Source organism: Lytechinus pictus, chromosome 3, assembly GCF_037042905.1.
Source record: "Lytechinus pictus isolate F3 Inbred chromosome 3, Lp3.0, whole genome shotgun sequence".
Taxonomy (NCBI): domain Eukaryota; kingdom Metazoa; phylum Echinodermata; class Echinoidea; order Temnopleuroida; family Toxopneustidae; genus Lytechinus; species Lytechinus pictus.
In genome coordinates, this window is record NC_087247.1 from 56,782,845 (window position 1) to 56,797,221 (window position 14,377).

The 14,377-nt window shown below is 41.6% G+C and overlaps 1 protein-coding gene across 1 annotated transcript; it reads right to left on the reverse strand.

The window, feature by feature from the left end:
- Positions 1-3,534: 3,534 nt before the first annotated feature.
- On the reverse strand, positions 3,535-8,037 carry LOC135153446 (uncharacterized). Its single transcript, XM_064096029.1, has 2 exons — positions 5,299-8,037; positions 3,535-3,561 (listed from the first exon to the last, which is right to left on the reverse strand). Exons 1-2 carry the CDS (start codon positions 8,035-8,037, stop codon positions 3,535-3,537), a joined length of 2,766 nt encoding a protein of 921 aa, XP_063952099.1.
- Between the last annotated feature and the right edge of the window lie 6,340 nt (positions 8,038-14,377).

Below are 14,377 nucleotides of genomic sequence, written 5' to 3' on the forward strand. Positions count from 1 at the left end.
ATACATTGCACTGACATGACTGAATAGTCGGCAACCATTAATATTACAATATTAGCCTCTTTAACTAAGAATTTATGTGTGAGCAGAGTGCATAAAGCAGGAAGTTCTCTATCTGAGAAAATGTGTGCCATCAAGGTAAATGAGTCTTACCTGGATGTTGGGGAGAAAAGGCTTCGAGCAAGTCCACTGGCTGACAGAGTCCCGACTTGCTCTAGGCTTACTCGGGGAAAGGATGGGATCGATGTGATGGGAGGCACGCCGACGGGACCGGGGTGCGCGAAGTGGAGGCTCCGTAGCAAAGTCCGAGGCAAAACTTGAGAGCTCAGCTCCGTACAGTCGATCCAGGGTGGGAGCGTTGCGGCCAACCGACCGTGCAGTGGCTCAGCTCCGCGGACGTACGTACGCGAAAGTCCCTATATAACATACACGCTACGAAGTACGAGTCTGTCCGGTGATTACGTACGCGTGAAAGTCAATGTCCATGGCTATAACACAGCCATGGACGAGTCATGGGCCCATGTATTATGTAATGCACTACCGCGAAATATGAAAGTGCACGATGAAAAGGTACGATGAAAATATGGTTCGTTTGAAGCTCCAAACTCCCCAAAACGTGCCAAAGGTTGACCAGGTGGTGATAACTCAAACACACGCTGCCCAAATATCTATCCAAAACGTCCGGATTACTCAACGGGGTCGAGGATTTACGACGATTCCAGAGGTACGTCTGCTTGATCCGAAGCCATGAGAAAAACTACTCTTTTCGTTCCACTGCCGTAGCTGGCGCTCTTTCCGATGGCACTATCGTTAGCACTTTTTATAGTGATCCATGCATTGTCTGCTACTTGCTCACAATGTAGCTTAGAGTTGCACAGACGTGCGTACTACATTTCTCCCGGTATTGAAAAGGAAGCAGGCAGGCTTAGAGAACCTGAAGAAGGATTGCCTTGTATTCCAGAACAGCTTTACTGGTCAATACTGTACTTCTAGCTCTGTACAAGACATGTGGCTTGACATCAAAACAACTCTGACAAAGCTGCTGGATAAGCATGTACCTTCAAAGATGTCATCAACTAGATACAACCAGCCCTGGATAACTCGCTCTGTCAAACGGCTCTCAAGAAAGAAAAAAAAGTACTATAACAGAGCGAAGACCAGCAATGACCAAGCTGACTTTGAGAAGTACCAGCAGGTCAAGAGACATTCCAGAATTGCCTGCAAACAAGCTTACAACAAGTACTTAACAGATATTGTCAGTCCAGACACCACAAGTAATCCAAAGCGTTTCTGGAGTTTTGTAAACAGCAAGCGCCATGATGCCTCAGGTGTAGCACCATTAAAGTCTCATGATGGTCTGACTACTGCTGACAGTCTCTCTAAGGCCAACATCTTAAGCCAACAATTCTCATCGGAATTCAACCATGATGAAGATATGACCAGCCTGAGAGACAAAGGGCCTAGTGCTTACCCATCAATGGATCATATAATCATCTCTCCCCCAGGGGTCCATAAGATTCTGTCTGAGCTTGATATCCATAAGGCATCTGGTCCTGACGAAATTCCTGCCAGACTTTTAAGGGGACTTGCCACCGAATTGACACCAATATTCTCCATATTCTTTCAAGCCTCCCTAGATCAAGGTATCATCCCTGCTGAATGGAAGATGGCTAACATTGTCCCCATCTTCAAGAAAGGCGACCGTAGTAAACCAGAGAACTACAGGCCTATCTCTCTGACATCTGTGACCTGTAAGATTCTAGAGCACATCGTTCTTAGTGACGTCATGACCCACCTTGAAGATCACAATGTATTGTCTGATGCTCAACACGGTTTTCGCAAGAAACGATCCTGTGTTTCTCAGCTGATTCTTGCCGTCCAAGATCTTGCTAGAAGCATTGATGACAAGGGTCAACTGGATATGATACTCCTTGACTTCTCTAAAGCATTTGACAAAGTACCGCATGGACGCCTGTTACACAAGCTTCAATTTTATGGAATCCGAGATCACACTCACCATTGGATAGCTGACTTTCTGAGTAATAGGACCCAACGCGTTGTATTGGACGGATCCATCTCCAACACCAGCCAAGTAACATCAGGCGTTCCGCAAGGCAGTGTCCTCGGGCCAATGCTCTTTCTCATCTTCATCAATGACCTGCCAGAGTATCTCTCCAACAACTCAACAGTAAGGCTCTTTGCTGATGATTGCATGGTTTATGCCAACGTCAAGACAGAGGAAGATGCCATTCGTCTCCAAGAGGACCTTGACTCCTTGCAACGATGGGAGCATGATTGGCTGATGGAATTCAATCCACAGAAGTGTCAAGTACTTCATGTCACAAATAAGCGCAAACCTATCATCAAGCCTTACTTCATCCATGGACAGACTATATCTGATAAAAATACAGCAAAGTATCTTGGAGTTGAGCTGCAGAGGAACCTCAGCTGGAATCAACATATAAATGCTGTAACCAAAAAGGCCAACTCCACACGTGCCTTCCTCCAGAGAAATATCCGGCCATGTCCAAGAAAGGTCAAGGAACTGTGCTACAAAGCTCTCCTGCAACCAATCATGGAGTATGCCAGCATAATATGGGACCCTCACACGCAAGCAAATATAAGCTTGAAATGGTGCAGCGACGCTATGCACGCTTCGTCTGTAATGACCACCGCAGAACAAGCAGTGTAGCAGCCATGCTGAACCAGCTCAAATGGCAAACTTTACAAGAACGTAGGGCACAGGCCAAGGTGGTGATGATCTACTGTATTACCAACTCACTCATTGACATTCCACCTACCTTCCTCACTCCATCCACATCCATGCATAGAGGTCATTCTCAGAAGATCTTTGTTCCCTTTGCCAGAACACTTGTCTACCAGAGGAGCTTCTTCCCAGATTCGATAAGACTTTGGAACTCCCTCCCCAACAGCACAGTTAATTGTACCTCTCTACACATCTTTAAACAAGAGGTACAAAAGACCCAGCTCCGTTAATAACGGTGGTTGTTTTTACTTGCACGCTTTAAGCAATTTTTTATCGAATAATGTACACACACTTGCACGCTGCACTTCACCAGTACGACAATACACCAGACGGTGGACTGTACTGTTTCCAGAAGAAGAAGAAGAAGAAGCAAAAGTCCGCTCACCAGTAAAAATGAGTTTCTCCCGGTATTGAAAAGGAAGCGAAGGTCCGTTCAACAATTAGTCATATGGGAGAACTCATGGGAGACATGTGCATAAATATATATTTAATCAATCACTCATCAATCACAGTTGCAAGTGATTACTGACTACCTATCAATACTAAAAATCAGTTGTTACTTGATTCTACATTACTATTTAACTACCATATACCAATGCAGTCTATTTTTTTCACATCATTCCCTAACTCACATGCATATTTGAATGTGCGAGAAAAAGCTTTTGAAATAAACGTAATTAAAGTAATACTACAGATAATACCATGCCTTACAATACTCTGGTTCCTGTGAGCAGTGAATATATTTTTGGAGTTGACATAAAAAATTTAGGTCACTTATCATTTCCAACTCTTGTAAGCTGTATATAAAAACAAGAAGATGAAACGGTTAGAACAGATATCATACATATCATATAAATGATCGGCACATATAACCAGGCTATCTTATATTAGCAATAAACTGTTTATTAAGGTGAAGTTATGATGAAAGTTTTGTTTTGTTAAGACACAAATTGTTTTGTTTTGTTTTGTTCGGACACAAATTGTTTAGTTAAGACACAAATTATGATCAAATAGAATGATTTATACTGAATATTTTTAACTGTTCATATTTAGACTAAAAGGATCTATATCTTGATCCCCAAAATCCCACTCACAAGTTTAGGAGATCTAAATGATTAACAACTGTATATATGCATGCTAGAATTTATAGCATAGGCTTACTTTTTAGCCCTAAATAAGAATTTTTACCTCTACCGAATTCCAACTGAAACGAAACTGTGAATGAAGCCTGTCTTGTTCAGCTTACATCACAAAAGGAGTTACCTTCTCCATGCTACTTATTCCTGTATAAATAAAGAAGTGCACACAACATAAAATGGTATAAATTATTTACACTCTTGACATTTCCACTTTAAGTAACAAGGGGTTCCCCTAGGCGCATGGCACAGGGGACACACATACGTTCGGATGGCTATGGCATCCGCAGGTGAGATATTTACACATGCTCCATGGAACCAATCTCCACAGCGGTCACATTGTATCATCAATTTTCCGTCGTCTGGCTTCCTGCAGATGCAATAAACAGCATTTAATTGTGACCCTGGAGTGGTAGGGAGTGTACGATCATTACATTTCTTTATTCGATCATGATTAACCACAAAGAATGAGTTCCTGTACCGAATCCGAAACAGATATGGGGACAGACATTTCGTGATTTGGGCCGGTCCCTTCCAGGGAGGGTACAACTTCTTTGACTTCCCTTTGGGGGTGGCAAGGTTCAGAAAATAAACCCAATCATCTTCTTTGTAGTCACTTGTCTTTATTCGCACATCATAATCGCGCTTCATTGTTCGTTGTGTAGCATGAAGGTTTTCCCGTGCAGTGTCATGAGCTGTTTGAATTGCGTCACCTAGCTCTTTACAAAACTCGCTGGGGAGTTTACGTTCCTGGCTGGAGGGAAGGGGAAATACTAAATCAGTGGGCTGATTCACTTCACGTCCCAACATGAGCTTATTAGGTGTGAATCCTGTGCTGCGGTTAACGGTCGCTCTAATCGCTCCGGCGATCTGGGGAAGATACTTATCCCACTGTGTCTGGGTCTTGTCGACGTAACAGCGAACTGCTGCCATCAATGTACGATTGTAACGTTCGACCTGCCCATTGGCAGAAGGTCGATATGCCGTGGTACGTGTCTTTTGAATTTGCAGCAACTGACATAGCTGATGAAACAGGGCACTTTCAAAGTTTCGGCCTTGATCGGTATGGATTTGATAAGGATAACCGAACCTGCTGAAAAATTCATTTACTACTGCCCGTGCTGTCACTTCAGCGGACTGGGAGGGTAGGGGAATGACTTCTGTCCATTTAGTAAATTGATCAACGATCATCAGAATATACTCATTCCCATTAGTAGTTTTAGGCAAGGGGCCTAGAAAATCTAGATGCACCCTTTCCATTGGGAAACCGGCATGATACCGGGTAAGGGGAAAACGCTGATGACGATCCGGCTTCTTGTTCCTATTACAAAGAGGGCAGGCCATGACATACAATTGTATGTTGTCTTTCATGTGATACCAGAAATACTTCTGGCGTACCTTCGCAAAGGTTCGATCACAACCAGGATGTGCTGAAGAAGGGAGATCATGGTTAACTTGCATAATCTGTTCTCTTAGCGCACGGGGCACAACAACGAACAGCTGTTCATCCTTCTTCCAATACAGTAGACCATCTTTAAGAATGAGAAGATCTCGATTGATCCATAAGAACTTTTGCTCTGCACCCCAAAGCATGATTTCAGCTTGGGACGGAACCGTTTGAGACTCCAGCCAGGCTCGTATGGGTCCGAAATAGGTCTCTTTCTCTTGCGCTTCCCTGAAGTTTTCATCGCTGATGTCTGAAAGGGAAATGGCATTCACGGTGGGAATGCTACACCGTAAAATTGTAACTTCTCGTAGCTCACCGATTTCCTCAACCTGGGGAGAAATGCTGGGCGGAGAATCACTTGTACCTGGTACCGTCATACTTACTTTGCAGACTGGGGAGCGTTTGCTTAACGGCACTGCGTCGTCCACTTCCTCAACGAAGTATGCCCACCGCTTGTGCACACGCTCACAATGATGACACCCACCACACGGCAGGTCTTTCAGCTTACTGCCTAGTTGATAACAGCTACAGGAGGAGGGTGGTTGAGGGATTCTGGATAACGCATCTGCATTAACATGTTTGTTCCCTTTTCGATGCTCTATGTGAAAGTCGTATTGGCTTAATTCTTCGATCCAGCGAGCAATCTGACCAGGCTGTGGTCTCTTGAAGTTCAATAGCCATCGTAAGCTGCTATGGTCCGTTCGGACAAGAAATGGTTTTCCTAGTAAATAGTGGCGATAGAATCGTGTAAACAATACAACCGCTAGTAACTCTTTTCTTGTCACACAGTATCTTCGTTGTTCCTTGGCGAGCACACAACTTCCATACGATATCACTTTTTCCTCACCATTTTGGATTTGTAGAAGTTCTGCTCCAAGGGCAATATCGGAGGCATCCGTGTCTAGCACAAATCCATCAGTGGAGTCAGGAAGAGTAAGTACCGGAGCTGTAATAAGCATGTGCTTGATTGATTCGAAAGCACATTGGTGCGCTTCCTCCCACTTGAATGGTTGTTTTCCTGTTAGTGCGTATAAAGGGGCAGCTACCTTTGCGTAGTTTTTCAAGAAAACCCTGTGGTAGTTTACGAGTCCCAAAAAACGCTCAACTTCCCGGGTATTCTTTGGCACCGGCCATGATTGAACGGCCTGGACATGTTCCGCTCTTAGATGAATTCCAGTGTTATCAACTTCTCTTCCGAGAAACTCGACCTTTGTTTGGAGCAAAGCACACTTTTTTGGCTTCAATTTCAGTTCAAACTGTTGAAATCGGTTCAGCACTATCCAAAGATTTTTTAAGTGTTCTTCAAAACTCTTTCCAAGGACCAGGATGTCGTCTAAGAATGCGAGAGCGATCTCCCAAGTGAGCCCGCACAAAATGAGATTCATTGCCCTGGAAAACGTTGCGGGGGCATTACATAGTCCGAATCCCATTCGCTCGAATTCGTACAACCCATATCTTGTAATAAAGGCTGTCTTTTCCTGATCAGGTTGATCGACGTGTATCTGCCAATAGGCATCGCTCGCATCCAATTTCGAAAACGATATGTTTCCGGCTAATGTGTCCAAGCATTCCTCAATTCTAGGCAATGGATATACATCCTTCCTAGTCACACTATTCAAGGCGCGATAGTCTATGCACCAACGCACTGATCCGTCACGCTTCCTGATCAGAACTGGGGGTGACGCCCATTCAGAAATTGATGGCTTGATGACTCCTGCCTTCAGCATCTTGTCTAGATGCGCCTTCTCCTCTTGGGCGAAATTGATAGGTGTCCGCCTCATTTTCTGTTTGATGGGATTTGCCGTTCCAGTGTCTATCTTGTGGGTAACTGCTCTGAAATTTCCCAAATCGAAATCATCCCTAGCAAAGACGTTCTGATATTCTGATAAAAGATTATCTAAATAAAAAATCTGCCTTGCAGAGAGAGATTCACTCGACCTGTCTCTCAGGTCAGTCAAATGAGATGGGACGATACTAGGCGAGTCCATAACCGAAGTTTGTTTTACGGAAATATCTGTTTCTTCAAAGTTCTGTCCATCTACAATATTAGGTTCCACGAGGGTCACTTCTTCTGCCGTTCCGAAGGGCAAACCAGCTGGCAACCGGTGGTAGGAATCTGTCAGGTTAACTACATATGTGGAAAGATCCTTACCCCGGTCAAAAACGATCCGCGGTGACCATATAGGAGAAGGGTGAGTTGGTTGGAACATGAAGGTACTTTCCATGTCCCCTTCTACATTGCAGTTCACCCGCTTGACACAGTTCGGGGGGATGACTGCTGCACTGTACACTGTGACGCGTTTGACGTGATGAGGAGTCGCATTCTGGGGTTTTGTCCCAAAGTGCAATGGGATCTCATGTAGTCCAATGGTCAGTTTAGAGTCCCGCACCGAAATGTCCATACCATACATGGTGATAAGATCTAAACCGAGAAGCATGTCGTCTCCGATGGGGGCTACATGTAATCTTTCCTCAAACTGAACTGATCCAAGGCTAATGGGGATTCGTCCCACTACCATAGCTTTCATTTTCAAATTTCTGTCCGCTGTTTGGAGGATGATATTTTCAACGGTCGGAGGTTGAGGTTTCAAAATGGAATAAACCTTATCAGAGATGATCGACACTTCGGCAGCAGTGTCCACTACTGCTTTCATTTCCAGCTCTCCTAGACGAACCGGAATGTATAACATTGAAGTACTGGATACTTTATTCACAGTTACCACTTTGGGTACCTCAAATGCAGACGATGCTTCTAAAAACACATCAGCTACGGAAGTAGTGTCTAATTCTAGCGGGTCAAAACAAGTAGATTCTGCTTGCTCCGTAATGTCCGGCAGATTACGTGATTCAATATCTGACTCAATTTGAAAGCCAGATTCAATTGTTTTTCCCTGATTTATAGGTTCTTGGCCTTGCTCCATTCGGACCGGGGATCGGCCTCGCTCCCCGATCCCTCCATGTTTTCCGTATCGTGAAGTAGGAAGGACACCTTTTGCAGACTGGGGCACTCACGCTTAATATGACCAGTCTGCCCACAATGGAAACATGTAGTCGGAGATGGAGATCGCGGACGGGGTCTGAGTGATTTAACGCTCTGTTTTAGTTCTGTCATTTCGGTTTTCAAATCATCCCGAAGACCATTCATGCTAACTTTCATCCCTTTAATGTCCTCTCGGAGACCTTCAAGACTTGACCGCATCCCCTCGAATCCTGTCCGTATGGTTTCTAGAACACTCTTGATTGTGTTATCGCGTCCATCATTCGTCCAGGGTCGATTACTTGTAGAAGTCTGTTGAACACGCGAAACATGAGAAGACTCGGTCTCCTCATCCTCGGAATTGTATTCCGAACAGGTCACGGACTGTACAGTTCGCGGACGAACTACCCTATTTTCCGATCTGAAATTATTCCGGTCTTGGCTTCGTCCAGACACGACTTTACGGGAATTCTCTGCCCACTTTACTCCTTGAATCGCATCCTCAAGGGTGACGGGATGGGACATAAGAGCAGAGTAACCTGCTTGTTTGTTTACGCAACCCTTACAAAACTGAAGCACGAGCTGAGATTGAACCCTTGGATTCGTAATATTTCCCAGTCCTTCAAAAGCACGGTATGCTAATACGCGAAGCCGTCCTGCCCAATCAGCTAAAGCTTCATCCTGTTCTTGCTGAGCGGTATGAAACTCAGCAAGTTCCTCTTCGGGTAACGCATTTCTTTTGTACCGCTCTTGCAAGAGATACATTAGGTACGCGTATTCTTTGTGTCCTTGCCTTGAAATGGCAGCGAAGTATTCAGAGGCTTCGCCCTGAAGCGACCACCCAAGTGCATTTTTCTTCTCTTCGGGCGTCCATCGGTATGCGGCTGCGTATGAAGAAAATTTGTTTTTGAATGCCTCCCAACTTCCTCGACCATCGAACGAAATCGATTTTGGAAGGGATGGTGGGTGCTCCGGCCTAGCAGAAGGATCCCGGCCACTTCTTGGGCTAGTTGTCCGAGGATTACCCCTAATCGCATAATCATTATATACCCCCTTATTCTCATAACGATTTCGACTACTAGAGGTTCGCTCAAATTGAGCATGTTCACTTGAATGAAGATTACCCCCACTAACATTGGGATTACCCTCAGCCTCTATCTCCTCCTCAGATTCCTCCTCAGATTCCTCCCCTCCCCCTCTCATCTTGCTTGTATAATCATCCATATTCAAGTCTGATTGACTATTGTGCTCGAAATCCAGGTGTGGCAAGTATTTGGAGCCATACCGTAATTTAGGACACAGAAGAAACAAGGATTGGGTTAAATTCCCACATTGATCCCTCCATCTGATTATTTTCTTAGCCGTTGGCAACGAACAAATGGGAATCAAATCATCCTCACTACAAAAATTAATTTTAATTTCTTGTGATTGAGCCATATTTGTTTGCTCCAATGATTACTGAACAAGAAAATCAAAAGACTAATCAAATAAAATAAAAAAATTCCTTCTTTGACATAAGCAAGTACTGAGGTGTTGCAAGATGACAGAATAGAAGTTTGCACCCCAGTAGTCAGGGATAAGAAAAATTATATGCAAATCCCAATCCTTTTGGGTGTCTCAGATATTGATGTCTATAAACTTGAATATTAGTACATGTACAATGTTATCTCATTAGTGTGCACAGTATCACAATAGATTAGCACCACTAGTTAACACACACACACACACAAAAATTATTTATTGTGCAAATGCACTAAGTATTATAGGTGTTATTAAATTGAACAACTAAGTACAGTAGTCTCTGTTTAATTGGATAAAGACAATTGGGCTTTATTGAATAAAGAAAACTTCTGACCAATAATTTGCAAAAAAAAGAAAAAATAATAATAATAAAATTTTTACAACCAAAAAATGCCCCTTTTTATTGGACACACTATTATAGAGATTTTAAAACTACTAACAATAAACGTTCCCCAAAACTTCACCTAATCAAGAGGAGACAACTGTAATATTGTTAAACCATGAATATTATTTCACTGTTATCCAACAATCTAGGTTCAATATTTGATTAATATAATGACCAGATTAGTCCAGAGCGATTCAGCAAGCATTTCCAAAAAATATCACAAAAGAAATGTGGATGCTCATGAAAAAATAAGTATAGACTTTCCCTGTGCTTTGCCAGAATCTGTACTGGAAAGTTCAAATAAGCATCCGTTTTTAAAAGTGTTTAATTTTCTTACACTCTTATAAAGGAAAACTAAAGTTTCTTTTGTCTTTCGGAATCAAAATCTAAGTGATGAACCGCTTTGCACTATCTAAATTGTTATTATAATATAAAACAAAACAATACTGACCTGTTAATGAGATTAGTACAGTTAGGAATGACAAAGACTTCCTTTCTCTTGATTCCTCCGGCAAATGCAAAAGAAAAAAAAAAGAAAAAATAAGTCAATCCGCTCACAAAAACCAAGTTTTAAATTAAACTAATGTATTGTACATCTCCCGAGACAAAAAGTTATTGGGAGCAATGCACACCATTAACGTCACATACACTACATGTACATGAAGAAAATTACCTTACCTAATTACTACCTACATGTACTGAAATACTGTACAAGTTCTTTCACAATACAGTCATGCACATTCAAAATAGAACAGTGCTCCAGACTTCCAATCTTCCTTTAAAATTAAATGTCCTGACCATAAAGTTCACAGGTACTTTATTCTAGAGCTTTCAATTGTAGCTCTGTATACCTACACAACCATAAATTTAAATAAGTTCAGTTCTAAATGTACGTACCCTTAAGACTACCATACCAGCCCTGAGAAATATCGCTGCTGGTGTTTGACTTATAAAATTGTAAAAATAAATCAAGAGCTTATTTATTTATTTATTTTTTTGATATTGATAGATTTATTTTTGCGTAAATAAATAAAAATTCTACCTGAAGTAACCTTAATTAAGGATTAACTAAGCATTAACCTAAAAATTTAAAGCCACTCAACAATCCCAGCACATATTACATGAATCATGCAAAAAAAAAAAAATTTGCCTCTAATATGAACCTATAAGCACACTACAAATGTCACTGTCAAATCTACGCTGACCAAATATCTATCCAAAACGTCCGGATTAGTCAACGGGGTCGAGGATTTACGACGATTCCAGAGGTACGTCTGCTTGATCCGAAGCCATGAGAGAAACTACTCTTTTCATTCCACTGCCGTAGCTGGCGCTCTTTCCGATGGCACTATCGTTAGCACTTTTTATAGTGATCCATGCATTGTCTGCTACTTGCTCACAATGTAGCTTAGAGTTGCACAGACGTGCGTACTACATTATGATGAATTGGGAAATAAATCTTTTCAAAATGATGCCCTTGCTAAACATGACTCTTATTCTTGGATTTGTTGTGACTGTGGAGCACCAAACTTTCATTCTTCCTTATTTATTATGGATGTGAGTGATATCCAAACTGATAATAGCTTTGAGATACTGAATGATCGTGATCCTGTATTGTCAAACAACGATTTACATATTGGACAACCTATCCAAACATCTAGTCCTAAATGTAAAAAAGTAAAATTTGAATCAAATGAACAGGTTAAAGCTAAATTTAAACCAAAACCAAAGACTCGTAACCTAGGCTTAAGATCCTAAATGTGAATTGCCAAAGTGTACGAGCCAAGTTGGCAGGGTTCCAGTGCCTCATTAATGATGAGGATGCTGATATCATTGTGGGAACTGAGTCGTGGCTCCATTCTGGTATTGGTTCTGGTGAAATTTTCCCCTCAAATTACAATGTTTTTCGAAATGATAGAGATAGTGATAGTGATAACCATGGTGGTGGTGTCTTTATTGCTACCAAATCTGAACTTATTGCACAGGAAGAACCTGGCCTTGATCAGCCAAACTGAACTTAAATGGATCAGCATACATGCAAGTGGTTCACCCCCAGTGTTTGTTGGTGCCTTTTATAGATCACAAACCACAGATTCCGAATACATTAAATTGCTTGATAATGCCTTGGTAAAAATCCCAAGACAATCATCCATATGGTTGTTGGGGGATTTTAATCTGCCTGACGTGGACTGGGAATTAAACACCTTAAAGCCCAGTGGTCAATACCCAGGTTCAAGTAATGCCATGATTGACACTGCTCAGGATCACAACTTACAGCAAATGGTGAAGTCACCTACTAGAAACAATGCTATATTGGATCTCTGTTTTACTAACATCCCATCCTTTCTCGAAAAGGTTCATGTTAAACCGGGCATAAGTGACCATGATGTGGTTGTTATTCACGCTGCTATTAAACCAAAGATTATCAAACTTCCAAAACGAAAACTGTATCTCTATAAGAGAGCTGAATTCACTAAGATAAATGAAGATTTGAATAAGTTATATAATCACCTCTCTGATGAAATTGTTCAGAACTCAACTGTCAACTATCTTTGGGAAAGATTTTCAAAAACCTTAAAGTCATCTATGAACGTAAACATTCCATCCAAGAAAACTTCTTCCAAACCAAATGTTCCTTGGATAAACTCAACCATGAAACGTAATATCAAGAAGAAACACAAGCTCTATAAAAGGGCCAGAAACTCAAATAATCCAGAACTTTGGAACTTGTACAAGCAATTAAGACGTAAAAATGATAGAGACATGAGAAAACTACGGTAAGAGCATATTCGAAAAATTGGCGATTGCCTCAAGAGTGACAATTCAAAACCCTTCTGGAATTATATTAAGACTCTACGAAGAGATGTATTTGGTGTATCTTATTTAAAGAACGAAGGACGTGTACATTCTGATGCAAAATCCAAAGCTCAAGCACTGAATGATCAGTTCTGTTCTGTTTTCACACAGGAGGATCTCTCTTTTATGCCAAACTTAGACAATAGTTCTGTACCAGATATGCCAGACATTACAGTTACTGTTAAGGGTGTTGAAAAGCTTCTGAAAAATCTGAAAGTTAATAAAGCTTCAGGTCCAGATAATATTCCATCTAGAGTTCTCAAGGAATGTGCTTCAAGCGTAGCACCTATCCTACAGATAATCTATCAAAAATCAATTGTAACTGGGGACTTACCCAAAGAGTGGCTTAATGCCAATGTCTCCCCTATATTAAAAAAGGGTGACAGGACACTTCCACAAAATTACAGACCTGTCTCTTTGACTTGTATTTTATGCAAACAACTCGAACACATAATTTATACTAATATTATGCAACATTTTGATAAATACTCAATACTCTGTGAAAATCAACATGGATTTAGAAGAGGTAGGTCTTGTGAAACTCAATTAGCTTGATTAGTAAATGACCTAGCACAGACACTCAATGATCGTGGCCGAACTGATGTCTGTATTATGGACTTCAGTAAGGCGTTCGATACTGTACCGCTCAAGAGACTCTTATTGAAAATTGATAACCTTGGTATTAGAGGGAAAACCAAAGCCTGGATTGATACTTTTCTTACTAATCGAAACCAGAGAGTTATACTGGATGGTCAAACCTCCATTAATGCTTCGGTGACCTCTGGGGTCCCGCAGGGCACAGTCCTCGGCCCTCTCCTGTTTCTTGCATATATAAACGATCTACCAGACCAAATTAATGCCAGGGTAAGGATGTTTGCTGACGATGTTATATTGTACAGAAATATTTCCTCAACTGAAGACTGTGATCTTCTTCAAAGTGACATTAACAAATTGTGTGAATGGCAAAATCTCTGGCAAATGCAATTTAACACATCAAAGTGTTTTATTATGCATGTTACACACAAGAAGAAAATCACTCCCTATAAATACCATCTGGGGAACTCTGAACTGGGCATCGTTGATGGCTATCCTTATCTAGGTGTTCATTTGTCAAATAATTTGTCTTGGACTAATCATATTAATACAACCGTAAACAAAGCAAACAGTATACTTGGATTGTTGAAACGTAATCTATGGAACTGTTCAACTCAAACTAAAGACATCGCCTACAAGACTCTTGTGCGGCCTAGGCTGGAATATTGTAGCTCCATGTGGGATCCCCACCAGAAAA

Bases quoted from the DNA above. Each gene is read 5' to 3' on its own strand.
- LOC135153446 (XM_064096029.1), bottom strand. From the start codon at position 8,037: ATGTTATACATTCCGGTTCGTCTAGGAGAGCTGGAAATGAAAGCAGTA. The intron at 3,562-5,298 runs GTACGCCAGAAG...TTTTATATACAG, and splicing joins GTGATCGAACCTTTGCGAAG to CTTACAAGAGTTGGAAATGA.